Here is a 17,091-nt window from a genome sequence, read left to right as displayed (position 1 = left end):
TTTTTTTTTTGGAGAAACATTTGAGACAAAGCTGATATTGACATGATACATAACCGAGCCATAAAATTGCAACATGTGAGCAATAATAATGTTCCTCAAAAGTACAGTCCTGTTCACACCAATGACGATAACTATAAAGATAACGATAAAGATATAGTTCAAAAATCATTCTCAATATTAAAGAATGGCAGTCCACACCACAGCTATAACGATAAAGGCACAGAGAAACTATATCGTTGGAATCACTTTCAGAACGATTTTTTCCAGCTGATGAACGATAAAAACATTGACAGCCAATCAGAATCAATCCTGCCATAACGAGCTTGAGAATTTAAAGCAGCAGACGAGCATGCGCTTGGAATGAACAGACGATATTGTCCGCTGGTGCGGACGCTAATATAGTTATCTTTATAGTTATCATTCGTGGTGTGAAAGGGCCTTAATGGTTGCCATAGACTAGGGCTGTGTATCACCAGCAAAGTCACGATACGATACGTATCATGATACAGAGGCCACGATACGATACATATCACGATACATAACTGCACTGAATTTCACTTCAGAAGAATTTAGTAAAACAGCTGTTTATGAAACACTACATACTATATGGCTGTTGCTAACTATTGGCAGAACAGGCACTTGACCTCTGCATTATGAAGGGCTTCCAAAATTCTACCACAATGCAATATAGGTAATGGCATATGTTTCATGTTTACATTGTGCACTCCCCACCAGATACAATATTCTGATTGTTTGCATCTTGTTTTTAAGCCCATAAATAATAATGCACTCGTTCTAATAAATGTATATTGTAATGTACTCATTCTAATATATTAAAATCATCTTAACATTGCTGGTAGGTTATCATTGCACAAATCAACACACTCTCTACGTTTAAAAAATAAAAATAAAAATTAGAAGAGTTCTAAACTAATGCGCAGTCTTCACTGTATCTCACGCACACAACTTTAGTCACACAGAGCGCACACATTCTTTTTAGCGCTCAGACAAACATTTTAGCGCTGCCCTGCAATTTTATCAATAAAACAGCTTAATCACTGAAGAGCTACATTATCTTTCTCAACAAGGAGCTGGTAACATCGTCGTTTCTAAAACAATTAAAGCCACAGCTTCACTGTTAATAGAGAAACGCGGCAAAACAATGGTAATTCATACATACACAACCTCTCTCTCTCTCGTAAACGAACACTTGATGAATTACACTTTTCTGAGAGTAGAATATTGAAGTGGAGATCGCTAAACTGCAAGCTAGCCAGTGTTTTCAGAAAGCCAGTGCTTTTATCCACAGTAGAGAGAGGGCGCGTGCACATGATTGCCAGGTTGACAAAGATAAGCAACACACTTAATTCCGTATTGCGCAAGTGTGAAGATCCGTTTCAGGGATTACGTCTCTTTATATCAGGCAACCCCGGTTGTGTTCCTCTGCGGCCAGATTAAACCTTGTTGTAGCCTATATATTATGCTCTATTCGTTATTTTTTTTAGAAACCTAGCACTTTTCTACTCCATTTAAACGGTGTTCTTGTATCCAAATTAAGCGCGGTCCACTGCTGCGCACATGCCACAATGTCGATACAGGGACAGCTGTATCGATACTCGTATCGTAAAATCTCTGTGACGATACATCATCGTATCGATGTATCGAACACAGCACTACCATAGACAATCACAAACGAGATCTCTTTAATATCTCAACTGTTTCTCATTTGTTTAAGTTATAGCAATTAAAAAAAAAAGATAAAGATAAATAAAGATAAAGACCCCAGTAATCTCACACGTGTCTCCTCTAGAGATTCAGAGACATTTCAGAGAATTATCTGAGCTATGCAAATTTATCTGAGCTATGCTACCTAGGTTAATTTTACAGCTACAAATATCTTATCAGTGTCTATTTTTATTTCTCCCATCTGAGACAAGGTTGTAACTCATTGAAATATAACTGAGCTCTTTATTAAATCTCTTGAAGTAAGAAAGAGCAACCTCTGAGCAATACAATGATCCTGGGTGATGGTGAGCGACCAAACGCTGATTCTCAAAAAAAAATCGTCTTTCTATTGCTGGATGGTTGAACTAATCACAAAACCTAAAAGTAATCGTTTTCCACAACTCTCTTTCTTGAGGAAAATGCGAGAACGCCATCATTCAATTATACCATGTTTCCATTAAAACCTGTTTTAATATGAGCAAAAATACAATCGCAAATAACACAGCTTTAAAAGAGAGTACCAGTGCTCAGCAGTCATCCATTGGGTTGTTTGGGGGAGGATTATTCTAGAAGGTGTTGCACGTGGACTTCAATGAGCATCTGGCCTTTTACAGAGCTCGATCTGTCAGCAGGAGTGCCCTAATCCTCAACTCATTCAGCCCAGCTTTAACACAGGAAAACACCACCTCGCTCCTCCCTTTGACGGCCACAGAAAACACTTCTGCATCTCAAAGAGAGAGTAAAGCAGAGTGCACACAAACAGGGACTCGCGCTGAGTCGTGGTGGTTTTTAGGCCACCCTTGCCCTGCTGTTCACCCTTGGCCCGCCTGTCCTACTGCCCCTTCTCTTTAAACACCACAGCAGGGAACCTGGCAGATTAAAAAAAAGCCCTGGGTTACAAACAGGTTAGTTGTGATGGCATTTTGCTGGCTGTGACTGTCCACAAACTCGCTGTGAGTTCAGTGCAACCATAAATAATACCTACCCATTAAATGCATAGTTTGAGAGCTCTTACCTAAAGTTGCCACACACCTAGATTAATAGGTTTATGAACCTAGACAACACGTGATTGACAGTATTGTTATGCAGTTATCCAGTTTGAGCCATAATGTACATCATTTGTCCAATTCGTTGCATTAGGACCTCAACTAACAAATAACAATATCTTTACAGCATTTATTAATATAGGTTAACATTAACTTCTACATATAAAAACACATTTATAACATTTTAAATTGTAATAATTAACATTGGATAACTGTATTATGAATGCATTAACTAATCTTAAAATTTGTTATTGTAGCTGTCAGTAAAAAACTAAAACAAAAAAAAAGCTGGATCAATATTTACTGCGAAAAGCACTATAAAAAATACCAACATGTAAATACTTGATTATATATATAATTATGTCTACATTATTAATTATTGGTCAAAGTATAGAAAGATATTGAGAGAGCCATGTTTGGAAAGGTTGTTGAGAGTCAGCGTGAGAAGAAAAGCAAACGAGCACGAGAAAATAAGAGGGGGATGTTTCCTTAGCTTCTTTTGTGTTTACACGACAGGCTTTCAGGCATACTGACTGAATGAAAAACCTCTGTATTATGACACCCAGGGACCTGTGCCTACAGGTAGCTGACTAATTACACAATGCCAAAACCACGAAAACACCCAGACCACGAAGCCTGTGCCACAAAAGAACAGACTCTGAGGAAACGGTGAGAAATTACAACAGAATAAATCAAGACATTTGGTCTGAGGCCGGAGTTAGAACGCTAAAACAGAAAATAATCCATCTAAACATGAAACCTTTCACAAGAAATCCTTTCAAATATACTTGAGGTTTCACAATGGTTGGGTCTTCAAACAAAAACAAAAGTGCGGGAACTGACCGGATGTCTGGTGTCCCTTTTTTTTAATTTTTTTATTACACAATCAGCATCAGATTCCAGAAACACTTCACATTGAAACAACAGCTTGATAAACCTCAATGTTAGTGAAGAATGTGCACTCAATGTGCACTCTCAAGTCTCACGGATCTCTTAAGACTCTTCAGAATCTTCCAAACTGCAATTTTTCTCACAACAGGAAGGGGGCGATATTCAAATGGTTGTTTTGAAAAAACAACTGGATCCTTTCAAGAAATGCATTCCAAAAAGCCACTAGCAAAGTGTACATATGATGTTCACTTCAGGGAAACACTTGAAGGACTAGCCGCTCACTTTCAACAAGGAATTCGCCCTTGGACTCTCCAACAGTCCTCAGGTCCTCTCTCATTACTCCACATACTCAGACTATTCAACCAGCACCAAAGCTTGAGTCTCAATTCAGCCATGGAACACCATAAAATTTCAAAGCTACTCATATATGCTTCTAGTGAAAGGAAATCTAATGAGCAAATATTGACACTACCGCACATTTCCCCTTTAAAGTAAAATGTTAGCTGACTTACCTCAATTTTGTCCGTTTTGGCATCGCCCCAGTAAAGCTTTCCTGCGATGTGGTCAATGGCCAAACCATTGGGCCAACCAAGGGAGGTGTTGAGCAGCACAACCCTGTCCGTGCCATCCAGGTTTGCTCGTTCGATCTTGGGCATCTCACCCCAGTCAGTCCAGTACATGTATCTGCATAACAGCAACAAGAAGAAGGTAAATTACATGCTAATTCAAGAGGACTCCACTTAGAGATCTCAGAAATGACCTTAAAATCAAGTACATAACTTCCGTACCCATTTATGGGATCCAACACGATGGCCCGCGGTTCATCCAGGTTCTCAGATATGAGGATGCGTCGAGAAGTGCCATTGAGTCTGGTTACCTCGATGCGATCGGTGCCTGTGTCTGTCCAGTAGAGATTACGTGCCACCCAGTCCACCGCAATTCCATCAGGATGGTTGATCTCGTTAGTGACCAAAGTCTGGGCATCGCTTCCATCTATTCGGGCACGGCGGATGGCCCTCACTTCGTCATCTGTCCAATATATGTATCCTTCCACTGGGTCATAGTCGATGGCAATTGCGTGCCGGATGTCACTGACTTGTAAGACGATGTCTGTGAAGTCAGGTAAGTCCAGGGATATCCGCCGAAGGTCGGTGCGGCGAGCCAGTAGAAGCACCTGTTCCGCCCCTGGGAATAAGATTGAGATTTGCTTCAACGGTTGAGCATGAGAACAACGGAGACATCTGCTCTGTTGACAATCCTGCAAAAGATTCATCAAGGACCAGAGATGCCATGGCCTTTGACTTGCACTGTCTACTTCAATTAGGACAGCAGTAACTCGAAAACATCTCGCAAAAAGGTCTACAAATATGTCTATTAAGACTACTACTGTGCCTAGGGCACAGATTCAACTCGTCAAAGAAAACGGAGTCTGACAGTAGCAATTAGTTGCATGAATTGCAGAGTTGTCCCTGCAGACGGTGCACTGCAAGATCGCATTGCTCCATTACAAAAACCACATGACAGGTTTAAATACCAACAGTAGAATCTGTCTAGACCCAATCTGTGGAAGCAATTAGGTCCAACCTTGTCCTTATTTAATCTCTCTTTGTAACCGAGCACACTCCAATACCCACAACACCAGCTGCGGTCCACGGCACCCAATAAGTAGTGACATCCATCAGCGCTGACACCAATAAGAAGAGAAAAAAACAGCTCCTCTAGGGCTTCTTTTGGTTTTAATTTGTCCTTCGTTCTGCCTTGCATGTTATCAAAGTGAGTGGACATCTGACAAAATCAAAACAAATGCCTTCAATTTAGCCACCCAAGCTAAACAAGTATGAGGTGTGGACGCTTGCTCATGCTAATCCTTTGTCCTACTGGATCCACTCGTGCCCTTGCCTTGTCGCTAATGAAAGTCCAGTACAATGGGCTATTGTTTGTTCTGATTAGTTGTCAACTTTTCAGGAGAGTTGCTTAATCCTGAGGTCAGTGGGAATATGTTTCATTTGGCCAGACAACCTCCCCTGTCCTCAACACTGCACAGCTCCATGTTTCAATTGCGCCACTGGAATGAATGCTTCTTCAATGAGAAGAAGAATACTTCTCATTGTTTCCCGGCCTGGGAATACACTGCCTCAAATCTGAAGGAGTTATAAATTCAAGTAGAAAGGCAGAGTGACTTGGGAAGGGGTGAATGTATTTTTTTTCTAATAAAAGAGCAGGCTGTCATTAACAGGCTGGGTGCACAGATACAATGGACAAGTCTGTTCTGGAGAGGCTGGGGAAAAAAACCTAAAGCAAGACAGGGGGTGAAGCCTGATTTTAGTAGCCCTTAATGTTACATGTACATCCTCATCAAGAATAAAAGGACAAATGCATTCAATTTAAATTAGTGAAATGCATTTTGCTTTGTATAAGAAAGTTTGTAATTAAAAGTTACATTTTATTATCAATTGTTTACAAATTCTGAACAAGCAGCTAATTAATTGTTCAGACAACTGGTTAGCCGTTTCAATGGGGAAAAAAATCGATTTAAAAGAATGATTTGAACAGATCATTTTCATGACTTCTAAGATTTTATCTATTGCCATGACTTTTCCAGACCTGGTAAATGTCATTTTAAAATTCCCTGGGGTTCCAAGGACCACATGATGACTTTACAATGAGCAAAGGGGCATTCCTTAAGGAGTCTGAAGATGAGGGAATGTATACAAACCCCTTGAGTAATTCAACCAAATTAATTTCCTAAACTGGACCTAAACGCACAAACCTTGGAATGACCCGGTCAACCCTTAAAGGTGACCTTGACATGGGACCCCAAAGTACGTCTACCACCTGTTCATCTAGGCTAAAACTCTCATGACAAAGAGAAAAAGGAGTGAAATGTGTCAGCTGTTATGGAATAAGGTTATGATTTATGATTGCTGAATCAGAGGAGAGTGATTTTGACTAAATTGTAAACTTAAATGAACCGCCATCTGTCAAACATTAGTCTCTGTCATGGTCTTCTGTGCGGGACGGCATGCAAATGTTTTATAGATGCACAGTACGCCAATCCTCATACCAAAACCAGCCCATGAAAGGCCACAGTTCATAAAAATCAAATTTTACGCTCGAGAGCAGGGACATCATAATAAAATTACAAATGCAACAAAACCATTCCATGCACTTCATAGAAAAGCAGCCATATCTATATCTATCTATCTATCTATCTATCTATCTATCTATCATGAATTCTGGGAAAACATTTTATACTTTTTGGGTCTTTTTAAGCATTCAAATCAGCATGTTTTTTTTTTTTACCTGGTCGACAAGTCTTTCCATCCTCTTTGAGTTTAACCCCAGTTGGACAAGCACAGCTATAGAAGGGCGGCATGGGGGAGAGGAGACACAGGTGGGAACAGCCTCCATTTCTTTCACTGCATGGAGTTTGAACTGTGGAGCAATGACAAGGAAAGAGGAAAGCTATAAAACTGCTGTTTATTAGACATTACCGCAAAAAGCATTGACCTCCTGGTTAAAAAATGACCAGAAAACACAGTGATCTAAAGAGTATGTGAATGTTTCACCAAATTCCCACCTTAATTTGAGAAAGTTCATCAGATAGGGTGATTAATGCATCAGAGCACTGAATTATATTGTATATTGGTCTGGTATATAAATAATCACAGCTTGAACACATTAACCCTGCTCTTTTATTGCTCAGGAAACTTAAAGGTGACATATCATGAAAATCTGACTTTTCCAGGTTTTAAGTGCTATAATCAGGTCCCCGGTGCATCTACCAACCAAGGAAACGTGAACAAGATTAACCCAGTAACTTTGTTTTGGTAAGCAGCTCTATTCTGGAAAAGGGGGCGTGGAGCAGCAGCTCATTTGCATTTAAAGAGACAGGCAAGAAAAACAGTGTGTTTCTGCTTCCACTCAAAATAGGCATTTTCAAAATGATATAATAAATGATCTGTGGAGTATTTTGAGCTGACATTTCACAGACACATTCTGGGGACACAAGAGACTTATATTACATATTGTAAAAAGGGGCATAATATGTCTCCTTTAACATAGTTTTTGTGTCTTAGTTATGCTGTGCTCAATTTAGATATCAAATGCTTATTATCAAGGCAAATCAAAAACCTCAAAAGGATATGATTTAAAGAACAGTCTCAATTTGGCCTTAATTTATTAACATTTATGTCTAGGAGATACTGAAATAAAGAGATCTAATGTGCGATTTTACTTTACTTTTACTTGACTCAATAACGTGTTATTTTTGGGAAAATCTTTTGAGATTTCACTCATATGATGCGTTATTTGGCACCAAACAGCTATGAACTTCCTTTTCACCTGTGGCACGACAGATTAGAAAAGAGGTAAAAAACAGCATTGCTCAGTTCCCAAACAAAACTTCAACCCTTGAACAAAAGCAGGTGGCAAGCAAAACATTTTATTTCCTGTAACAGGTTTTTCCATTTCCACCAGGTCACGCTCTGCTTGTCGTAGTCTCTCAGAAAACGCATCTGCTTCGTCAGGAAAACATAGACGGCCCTGACCCAACGCTTGTTATCCCCCTCTCCTCCGTGCTGCTCGCAGATGTGGTGACTGATGGCTGGTCCACAGTTCAAGGACACATGAGGAAATTCACAAAATACCAATACAGGCATATTTTTGAGGACAAAGTATAATGCTTGACTATGCACCTTTAATAATACAAATACATATATTCAAAAAATATAATTAATGATATACGATAACAATATAATATGAATTATTATTACTGACAAATAATGCTAAGAGTGTCATCCTCACAAACAAATCATGATTAAATTATTATTAATCACATTTATTTTAACCTTAGTAGTTTTATAAATAGTTTTATACATTATAATATTATTAAAATAAATATTGCTCTACAATTAATTACGACATTATTAATCAACAATTTGTTAATGACATTCTTCTATGTTATCCCCACATTTTTTTTAGGATTATATTAATTTATATTTACACTACTGTTCAAAACTTTGGTCTAAGGTTTTTTTTTTTTTTTATAAATTTATACTTTTATTCCCAAAGGATTCATTAAAGTGCCCCTATTATGCTATTTGAAAGGATCATAATTTGGTTTTGGGAGTCCCCAACAACAGGTTTACATGTACGCAGAGTCAAAAAACACATTTTCTTATAAAATTCATTTAATTTTACGTTATTTCTCAACGACTCTATAATGATTAGTTGGAAGATTCATCTTTCCAAACCCCATCTCTGCTACTCTGCCCTGATTGGTCCAATGACCCAGTCTGTTGTGATTGGTCCACTGCTTACAGCGCATGTCGGAAATGGAACGCCCATTACCAGTACTGGAATACGGCTTATCAATAATACATCCTATTATAATAATGACAGTGCTCCACTCTGTTCTATAAAGAAAGAATCAGATGGGGAGAAGTTGTTTTGTACTTATGTTAGCAAACCGGATCCACAGCTTGGTAGTAAAGACCCAAACAATAATAATATGTGCGTTAGCCGAACACAGACAAAGAGTACTGATAAAGCACTGCAGTTTGTAGACCAACGGAATTGCTTCATCCTTTATCATGACTCCAAGTACAACAGGATATTCTATATTAATCGACACATTTCTAGACAATAGCGGGCCCACAGCTGATTAGCAGAACTATAACGTGTGTTAGCCGGAGACCTACAGCTGCACTGAGTGTATACATAGCACAACACACAAAACAATTTATTTTGCACACTCGACAGAATATTAAAGCAACAATTATTAATCATACATACCGGTTGTGATTCGGAGGAGCAAGCTGGTCCAAACAAACTGGGCACTGACCCATCTTTCAAGGACAACTGGTTTACGAATCCCGCATTGAACTTGCTGAGATTGGAGAAGCAGTTGTCAGTGAAATGATGGGAACACAGCAAAAGGTTGGGATAATAATGCTGTGGTATCATAGTAAAGATGAATTATAACCACCGATTCATCACAGCCTCATCCTTTGGAAGTGAAAATAAACCAAATTCACTTTCACAGCTCAGAGCACAGCATCTTGTCGACATTAAGTTATCCACACGAAAGAGCTGCAGCGTTTGAGGGATGTTTTCACTGGATGTCCACGCAGAACGTAGGCGGGAATTATGCAAATGTATTTAACTCGTGACGTATGAACTTTGCGGAAATTGGATTCGAATTTAAAATGACTAGTTTCAGCAGTTCAGAGTGGACTCTTTCTTTTGAGAGACAATAACTTTATGATGCACTTTCAGCTTTACAACTTTGCAGACTATTTACATTCACAAACAGCTGCATTAAACACTGCATGAAAGCTAATTTTCAAAAATCCATAATAGGGGCAATTTAAATTGATCAAAAGTGACAATTTTTTATATTGTTATAAAAATATTTACAGTTGTTTTTAACATTGTTAATAAGAATAAAAGTTTATTGAACAGCAAATCAGCATATTAGAATGATCTCTGAAGGATCATGTAGACTGAAGAAATGGCTGCGAAAAATTCAGCTTTGCCATCACAGGAATAAATTACATTTTAAAATATATTAAAATAGAAAATAGTTACTTTAAATTGCAATAATATTTCACAATATTACATTATAGTATTGTATTTTTAATCAAATAAAGGCAGCATTAGCATAAGAGACTTTAGTTTAGAAACCAACAAAAAAAAAATTTGAACGGTTGGGCAATTAATCACAATTTTTTTAATTTATTTAATCTTTTTAATCTATTAATCTTATGAATATTTTACAATTGCTGTTATCTATTATATTAGATATTTACATTTAACAAAACAAAACATTTTGTTCCAAGTGCACACTGGAACCTGCTTGAACCACCCTGGTTGAAATCACTGTTCTAGATCTTCATTGTTTGTTTTTATGATGGTTGCTTCATCCTTTCTTTATTTTCTTACCTCCAACACAAACACTTACCTAGTGGGGTCTTTGCAGGCTGTTAAATGTTTTGAAGCAATCCACACCCACATCCTCACACACACAGACTAAGGTGGGGGTGGGATCGTGCTGGGGCTGTGCCCCGTCTCCACTAAGGAACTGTGTTTATTTGTTCAGAGTGGAATGCAGGACACTTGAAAAATTTCATTCCCTGAGAACTATTCTCCCCGGATTGCCTCATTGCCAAAAGACCGACACTTTTACAAAGAGGCAGTACAGTAAGTGCTGAAAGAATGACCTAAAAAATTAAACATGGAATGTGAAGGATCTCTTGAGGGAACCTGACCTGAGACCAACATTGAACATTACTGTTCCTTTACAAAAATTGTTTGTGAAAATTTGATTTGTATTAGAGCTTCAAAATAGTTTGAATCTTAAGGCCAGCACTTAAAGCTCATGGGTCCTGGGATTAAATGTCTATTTTGTTCTGGTTTGACAAAAACCCAACCATCTATTAACCAGTACTGTGAGTTTTTGAGATGTGTAGACTTACTGTTGGGCTGCCGCTCTTGGCCCAGCACCTGGATGTCCATCGGCGAGTAAATGCCGCTGAGAATTTCTCTCCGCTTCTCTCCGGTATGTTTGTTGCAGGCGTGGATGGATCGGGTCTGCCAGTCTGTCCAGTAGAGCGTCTCTTCATAAAGAGTGAGGGCAAACGGGTGAGTGAGGGAACCCTCCACAACAGCCTCCCTGTAAGCGTCAACACATATATGTAAATACACACTCTGCTTAAATTACGAACATATATACTGCATTGTGGATGTTAAATGCTCTTAAAGGGGTCATATGATGCGATTTCAATTTTTCCTTTCTCTTTGGAGTGTTACAAGCTCTTGGTGCATAAAGAAGGTCTGTAAAGTTGCAAAGACTAAAGTCTCAAATCCAAAGAGATATTCTTTATAAAAGTTAAGAGTCAACCACGCCTACCTAAAATGGCTCGTTCTAACACGCCCCCACATGTCTATGTCACGATGTGGGAAGATTTGCATAACGCCGCCCGCCCAAATGTTCACGCAAAGAAAGAAGGCGCCATGTTGTGAAGGCACTGTGTGTTTGTGTTCTGTGTTTCGTTGTGAAAGCGAAACTACTTTGTTTGGCCTTCCAAAAGAGGACGATATCCGCTTCGTCATTCGACGCGTTTCAGAAAGGCGGGGCATAGAGGAGAAACAATAATGTACAGTATGTGGAAAATAATGTGTTTTTTTAACCTTAAACCGCATAAACACATTTCATTACACCAAATACACAAAATAATGTTCTTTTTAGCAACATCATATGACCCCATTAAAGTGATTCACGACAGCTCAAAAAATTGAGGTCCGTTTTATTCAGCAATGATACATTAAACTGAAAAGTGACCGTAAAGACATTTATAATGTTAAAAGATTTCTATTTCAAATAAATGTTGTTTTTTTAAACTTTCTATTTTTTAAAGAATCTTAGAAAAAAGTATCATGGTTTCCACAAAAATATTAAGCAGCACAACTGTTTTCAACACTGATGATGACAATAAGAAATGTTTCTTGAGCAGCAAATTCAGCAGATTAGAATGATTTCTGAAGGATCATGTGACACTGAAGACAGGAGTAATGATGCTGAAAATTCAGCTTTAAAATCAATAAATAAATTACAATTTACATTTTAATAAATTACATTTTAAAATACATTCAAATAGAAAACAGATGTTTTAAAGTGTAATAATATTTCACAATAATACTGTTTTTACTGTATTTGTGCTCAAATAAAAACAATCTTGGCGAGCATAAGAGACTTTCAAAAACATTAAAAAAAAATAACCCTAAACTTTTGAACAGTAGTGTAGTTCACCTAAAATAAAAATTTCATTGGTTTGGACCCGACTGACTATGAGGGAAAAAAATTAACTTAAATGATTTTAGCAAATGGCTGCAATATAACAAAGAGTGAAAAATTTAAGGGGGTCTGAATACTTTCCGTACCCACTGTATATATATATATATATATATATATATGAAGAGTTCGTTTGCAAAAACCGACAACTCCATTTTTAATCACGTTTTTTTATTGCGCATTCACGTTATATATAAGTAATATCAATCAAACTGCAGTTGGGTTGTTTTGATTAAGTTTTTCAGAAATCACGTTTTTTTATTGCGCATTACAATTAATATCAATCAAACTGCAGTTGGGTTGTTTTGATTAATTAATAATAACTTAAACAAATACAGGTAATTTACTAAATTTAATTTCATTGAAAGTATGTTTTTTTTTACATATTAAAAGTTTGTTTTATAGCAAAAGCAGATAACTCCAACAGTCGTATTTTGGCAAAAACAGATAACTTAATCTCTGTAGTCTCCTCAGATGACAATGTAGATGCCTGACGAACGTTGTTGTTGTTGTGATCATAAACTGTATGGATGTCATTACACGCAATACACAGAGCTTTTCCCTCACCATTGTAACACGCTGCTTTTGCAAGGTTTCGTGAAAACGTTTCAGCTTTTATTTTCCTTTTTCGCCCTGAAGAAGATATCACAGGTTCATCAAGTTCGTCAAATTTATCCATCCTCGATCACTTTTAGTCAGCTTTGACGAAACTGAATTTGAATACAGAGCGCTGATTTGCTAAAATGGACTTGTCGGCTTCTGTTCAAAAACAACAAGGGCTTCTTGTCTGTTCTGTTCAAAAACAACTTGTCGGCTTCTGCAGTAAAACGTGAACTCGCGATGCCTTGAAAGTGGACAAAACCAGCTTTTTTGACAAAACGTGTTTAGGGTTCAGATCGCGCTATATATGGAGAATAATGCACAGCAATCAGCTCATTTTTTTTAAAGTGGCGTTTATCGGTTTTTGCAAATGAACTCTTCATATGGTCATCAGGTTTCATGTGTTCATAACTATGCTGTTTGAACAGTTAGACCAGCACTGATGGGTATAAACCAGCCTGGACCAGCTTGGAATGTCAAGTCTTTTAGCAGGGAACACACATTCCAAGCCAGCTTGCTTTATGAATCCAGTTGGGATTCTTTATAAGGGAAATAATTCCAGTAAATGTTAGTTAGGGACTCTGGTTGTCGTACATGTCTTAATTTCAAAGACATAAGAGGCCTACAGGTATTACTCTTTCCAAAAGGCATATAGAAAGGGAATTTAAGACCACAACAACAAGCCAACAACATCAACTGAGGACTGAGGTCTTTTTTAGACCCTTCAGGAAATCTGGAGCTCATGCGAAACCGAACCACCCCCCCCTCCATTTGGGGGGCCCATAGGACTTCTTTTCCAAGAAGAGGGGGGAATTAAACAAATCAGGCTGTCATCGACCTGTAAGTCCGCATCTGTTTCGGTCGTTAGTAGGGAGTCATCCCGTTCTCTAACGACACAGCTGCCCTTATTAAGTGAAGTTCCCTCGGAGTCCATCGGAGCACTGTGTGTTACGTTTGTCTGGCCGAACGGCAGCCTTCTGAACCACCGGACATAAATAAACAGGAGCGGATCAAAGCAACAAGTGTTCAGAACCATAGTGCCGCAGTATTCAGAGAAGCGTCGCTCATCAATCACCGAGCTGTAGTGTCGTGAGGGGATACATTTTCCTGGTTAGGTCGGGGGAGTCTGTGTGTGTGAGCGTGCATGGAAGAGTTAGACTTGACATGTTGTTCACCCTCCTGATTTTTAATAGCGTGTGACGAACAGCGGAATGGGGGAGGGGTGATGGAGGGGGGTCAGCACACTGGAAAGGTAATTACAAACAGATTTTTCACAGCTTTTGACACACTCTTGGTAGTGACAGAGTTGTCTGAAGCCAGCAAACTGAAAAGGCTATTAAACAAAGGTGTCCGAAGGGCACCTTTTTTATTCTAAAAACAACCGAGTGCAAATGTTTAAAGAGAAGCACTAACAAATTTACATTAAGATGTGATTTTGAGCAGAATCCCTACAAAGTATCTATTCTCCAGTCAATTCTGTGTGAGGACAGCAGAACATTAAATTAATTGCTTAATGCCACAAGTGTCATTAAGAGGCTGGAATAAAGCATGCACCACTGATCCACAGTTGTACGACAACCGCTATTACTCACATCTGATTCAGTCAAAAAGACCTTTGACAGAAGTACACTAGATGCTTTGTGTTGTTTTTGAGAAGAATGAAGAATAACCAAGCAAAGTAAATTATTACTCGAGAGTAAACACTAGGGATGGGCGATATGGGCTTAAAAATATATCACGATAATTTCTGATATTTATTGCGATAACGATATCAATGACGATAATTTAGGGAATCCTGTTTTTTTAGAGCAGTGGTCACCAACCTTTTCCCTATCCAAACCTGTTCCAGATTGTAGAAGGAGCTGCTCAATTTCACGTCCGCCTTCCTTCACGTCACTCCACACAGTCGCACACAGAAATATGTCAACAACTAGACGTTATCGTTATTATCGCGGGAAGACGAATTCTTATCGTGTGGAGAATTTTTACCGGTATATCGCAAACGATAAGATATCGCCCATCCCTAGTAAACACTAAAATTTTGTGGAAAACAAGCAATAATAAAAAATAAAAAAAACACATGTAATTTTTTTTTGTATAAGACTGAGGATATGACTTAAAAATGAAGGAACCAACTATCAATTAAATAACTTATATATAATTTAAATAAATAATTATATTATATTACATTATATATCGATTATAATATAAAATCTATTGCTTATTAAAATTATAGAATTAAAATTAAAACATTTTGTATACTTTTTTTTAATGATTTGTCTTTTGGCAGACTAGAAATGCTACTTAAATGAAGAAGCAAACTATCAATTTAATAATTCAAAAATAACTTTTCAGACTGACAACTGTAAGAATGGGTATGCCAAAAAAAAGAAAGATCAATGATTTTTAATATCGAATTACATTTTTTTTGTTTTTTTATCAAAATAAAAAATTAGATCACTTTAAACTGATGTCTTTTTGGTATACCAGCAATGACACTTTAATTTAATATTTTTTATTATTATGAAAGATTGAGAATCAATTATCAAACGTCTCTATGATTTTCTGGTTTCTAGATATAGGTCAGGTTCATCCTGACGTCTGCTGGACTACAGGCCTAGCCAGACCATACGACTCCTGCAGATCGACTAGCAATGCAAATCTTAACATAGCAGAGGGTCCGACATACCTTTCTTTATTGAAGTTACTACAAAATCCTACATACACAAAAGGAAATGTAACCCTTTGGCTTGGGGGCCCAAATCATACCCATAATGCCAGGCGAGATCGGGTTACAGTGGTATATGGCATGGAGGTCATCTCAAGTTAAGAGTGGGCGGAAGTAAGGAGGGGGTCTCAAACCGGGCCTACGTGCAGGGAGTGTTTGGATTGGGCCACAGACATACCATTCTGCTTCAATCCGGATGGGAAAGGGAAAGAAATACAAGGAGGTGAATTGAGAATAAGTGTGAAAGAATGAGGAAACTGACCGAGCTGTTCCGTCCAAGTTGGCCCTGTGGATGAAGCTGAGCTTTGCATCCGCCCAGTAGAGTTTCTGCTCCTCGAGGTCAATGGTAAGTCCGTTCGGCCAGTAGATTTGCTTCTGGACAATGATTTGTCGACTGCTGCCGTCCATTCCAGCCCTTTCTATTCTTGGCTCCTCCCCCCAGTCGGTCCAATACATGTACCTGAGGAAAACCCCCAAAAAAACAGGCATCAGTTAGCTGGTTTCCATTATCCTAGAGAAAACAAAGTGAAAACTAGTCAACCAGTCATTCAGACATCCCATGACTAGACGATGAAAATATATAGTTTTCACATTCGTATTTGCGAGAAGTATAACATGCAATCGGTAACAAAGAACAAACAAACAAACTCAAGTACAGCGGGACATGGAGATGCCTGCAATGGTTTACGTATTGACTGGAAACTGCTCAAGGTTAGGCAACATGGATTTGGAGTTAGACTAAACAAACGTTTCAAGAGCAGGCTGTTTTTAAAGCAAACCATATCACAGCGTTATATTTGCCAGAGCCTGTCTCGCTTGAAATACTTTATATGAGAGAAACACAACAGAGCAACCAAACCAAAGCACATACTCAACCAACTGCAAACTTCTTTGTTGGCAAAAAGCCTTTTTATGCGTTCAGGAAATACTAGCAGTAAATTTCAGTTTGCATGGTAAGAAACAGATTGTAAACTTTCCATACTAACCTAAAAATCGTTGCACGATTAATTTATTAAAAAATTGTGATATGCCTTAGTGGGATTATGAAATGTATTCATTTACACACTAGCAGCTCACGATTAGTTGTTTTCAGGTTCTCAGAGCAGCTTGGTTCACAGTACATGCTGTTCCACACGTGAAATATTATGAAATATTAGAAATATTTCTTATTTTATTTAGTTTTTTTAGTAATATTTTATATATATATATATATATATATATATATATATATTTCTAGAAGATTTTTA

The 17,091-nt window shown here is 38.0% G+C and overlaps 1 protein-coding gene across 1 annotated transcript in view; it reads right to left on the bottom strand.

The window, feature by feature from the left end:
• The window catches only part of LOC107720507 (low-density lipoprotein receptor-related protein 5-like), an 80,603-nt gene that overhangs the window by 39,691 nt on the left and 23,821 nt on the right, over window positions 1-17,091 (bottom strand). Inside the window, exons 4-8 of the mRNA XM_016528234.1 lie at window positions 16,107-16,304; window positions 11,141-11,337; window positions 6,966-7,097; window positions 4,451-4,847; window positions 4,175-4,346 (exon numbers count right to left, since the gene is read on the bottom strand). Of these exons, the coding sequence (XP_016383720.1) occupies window positions 4,175-4,346; window positions 4,451-4,847; window positions 6,966-7,097; window positions 11,141-11,337; window positions 16,107-16,304 (1,096 nt within the window). The remainder of the gene's footprint in view (window positions 1-4,174; window positions 4,347-4,450; window positions 4,848-6,965; window positions 7,098-11,140; window positions 11,338-16,106; window positions 16,305-17,091) is intronic.

Source organism: Sinocyclocheilus rhinocerous, unplaced genomic scaffold, assembly GCF_001515625.1.
Source record: "Sinocyclocheilus rhinocerous isolate Xijiao unplaced genomic scaffold, SAMN03320098_v1.1 scaffold3040, whole genome shotgun sequence".
Lineage (NCBI taxonomy): Eukaryota > Metazoa > Chordata > Actinopteri > Cypriniformes > Cyprinidae > Sinocyclocheilus > Sinocyclocheilus rhinocerous.
The sequence above is the reverse complement of the archived record's forward strand: the minus strand, read 5'-3'. Positions and strand labels throughout refer to the sequence as shown.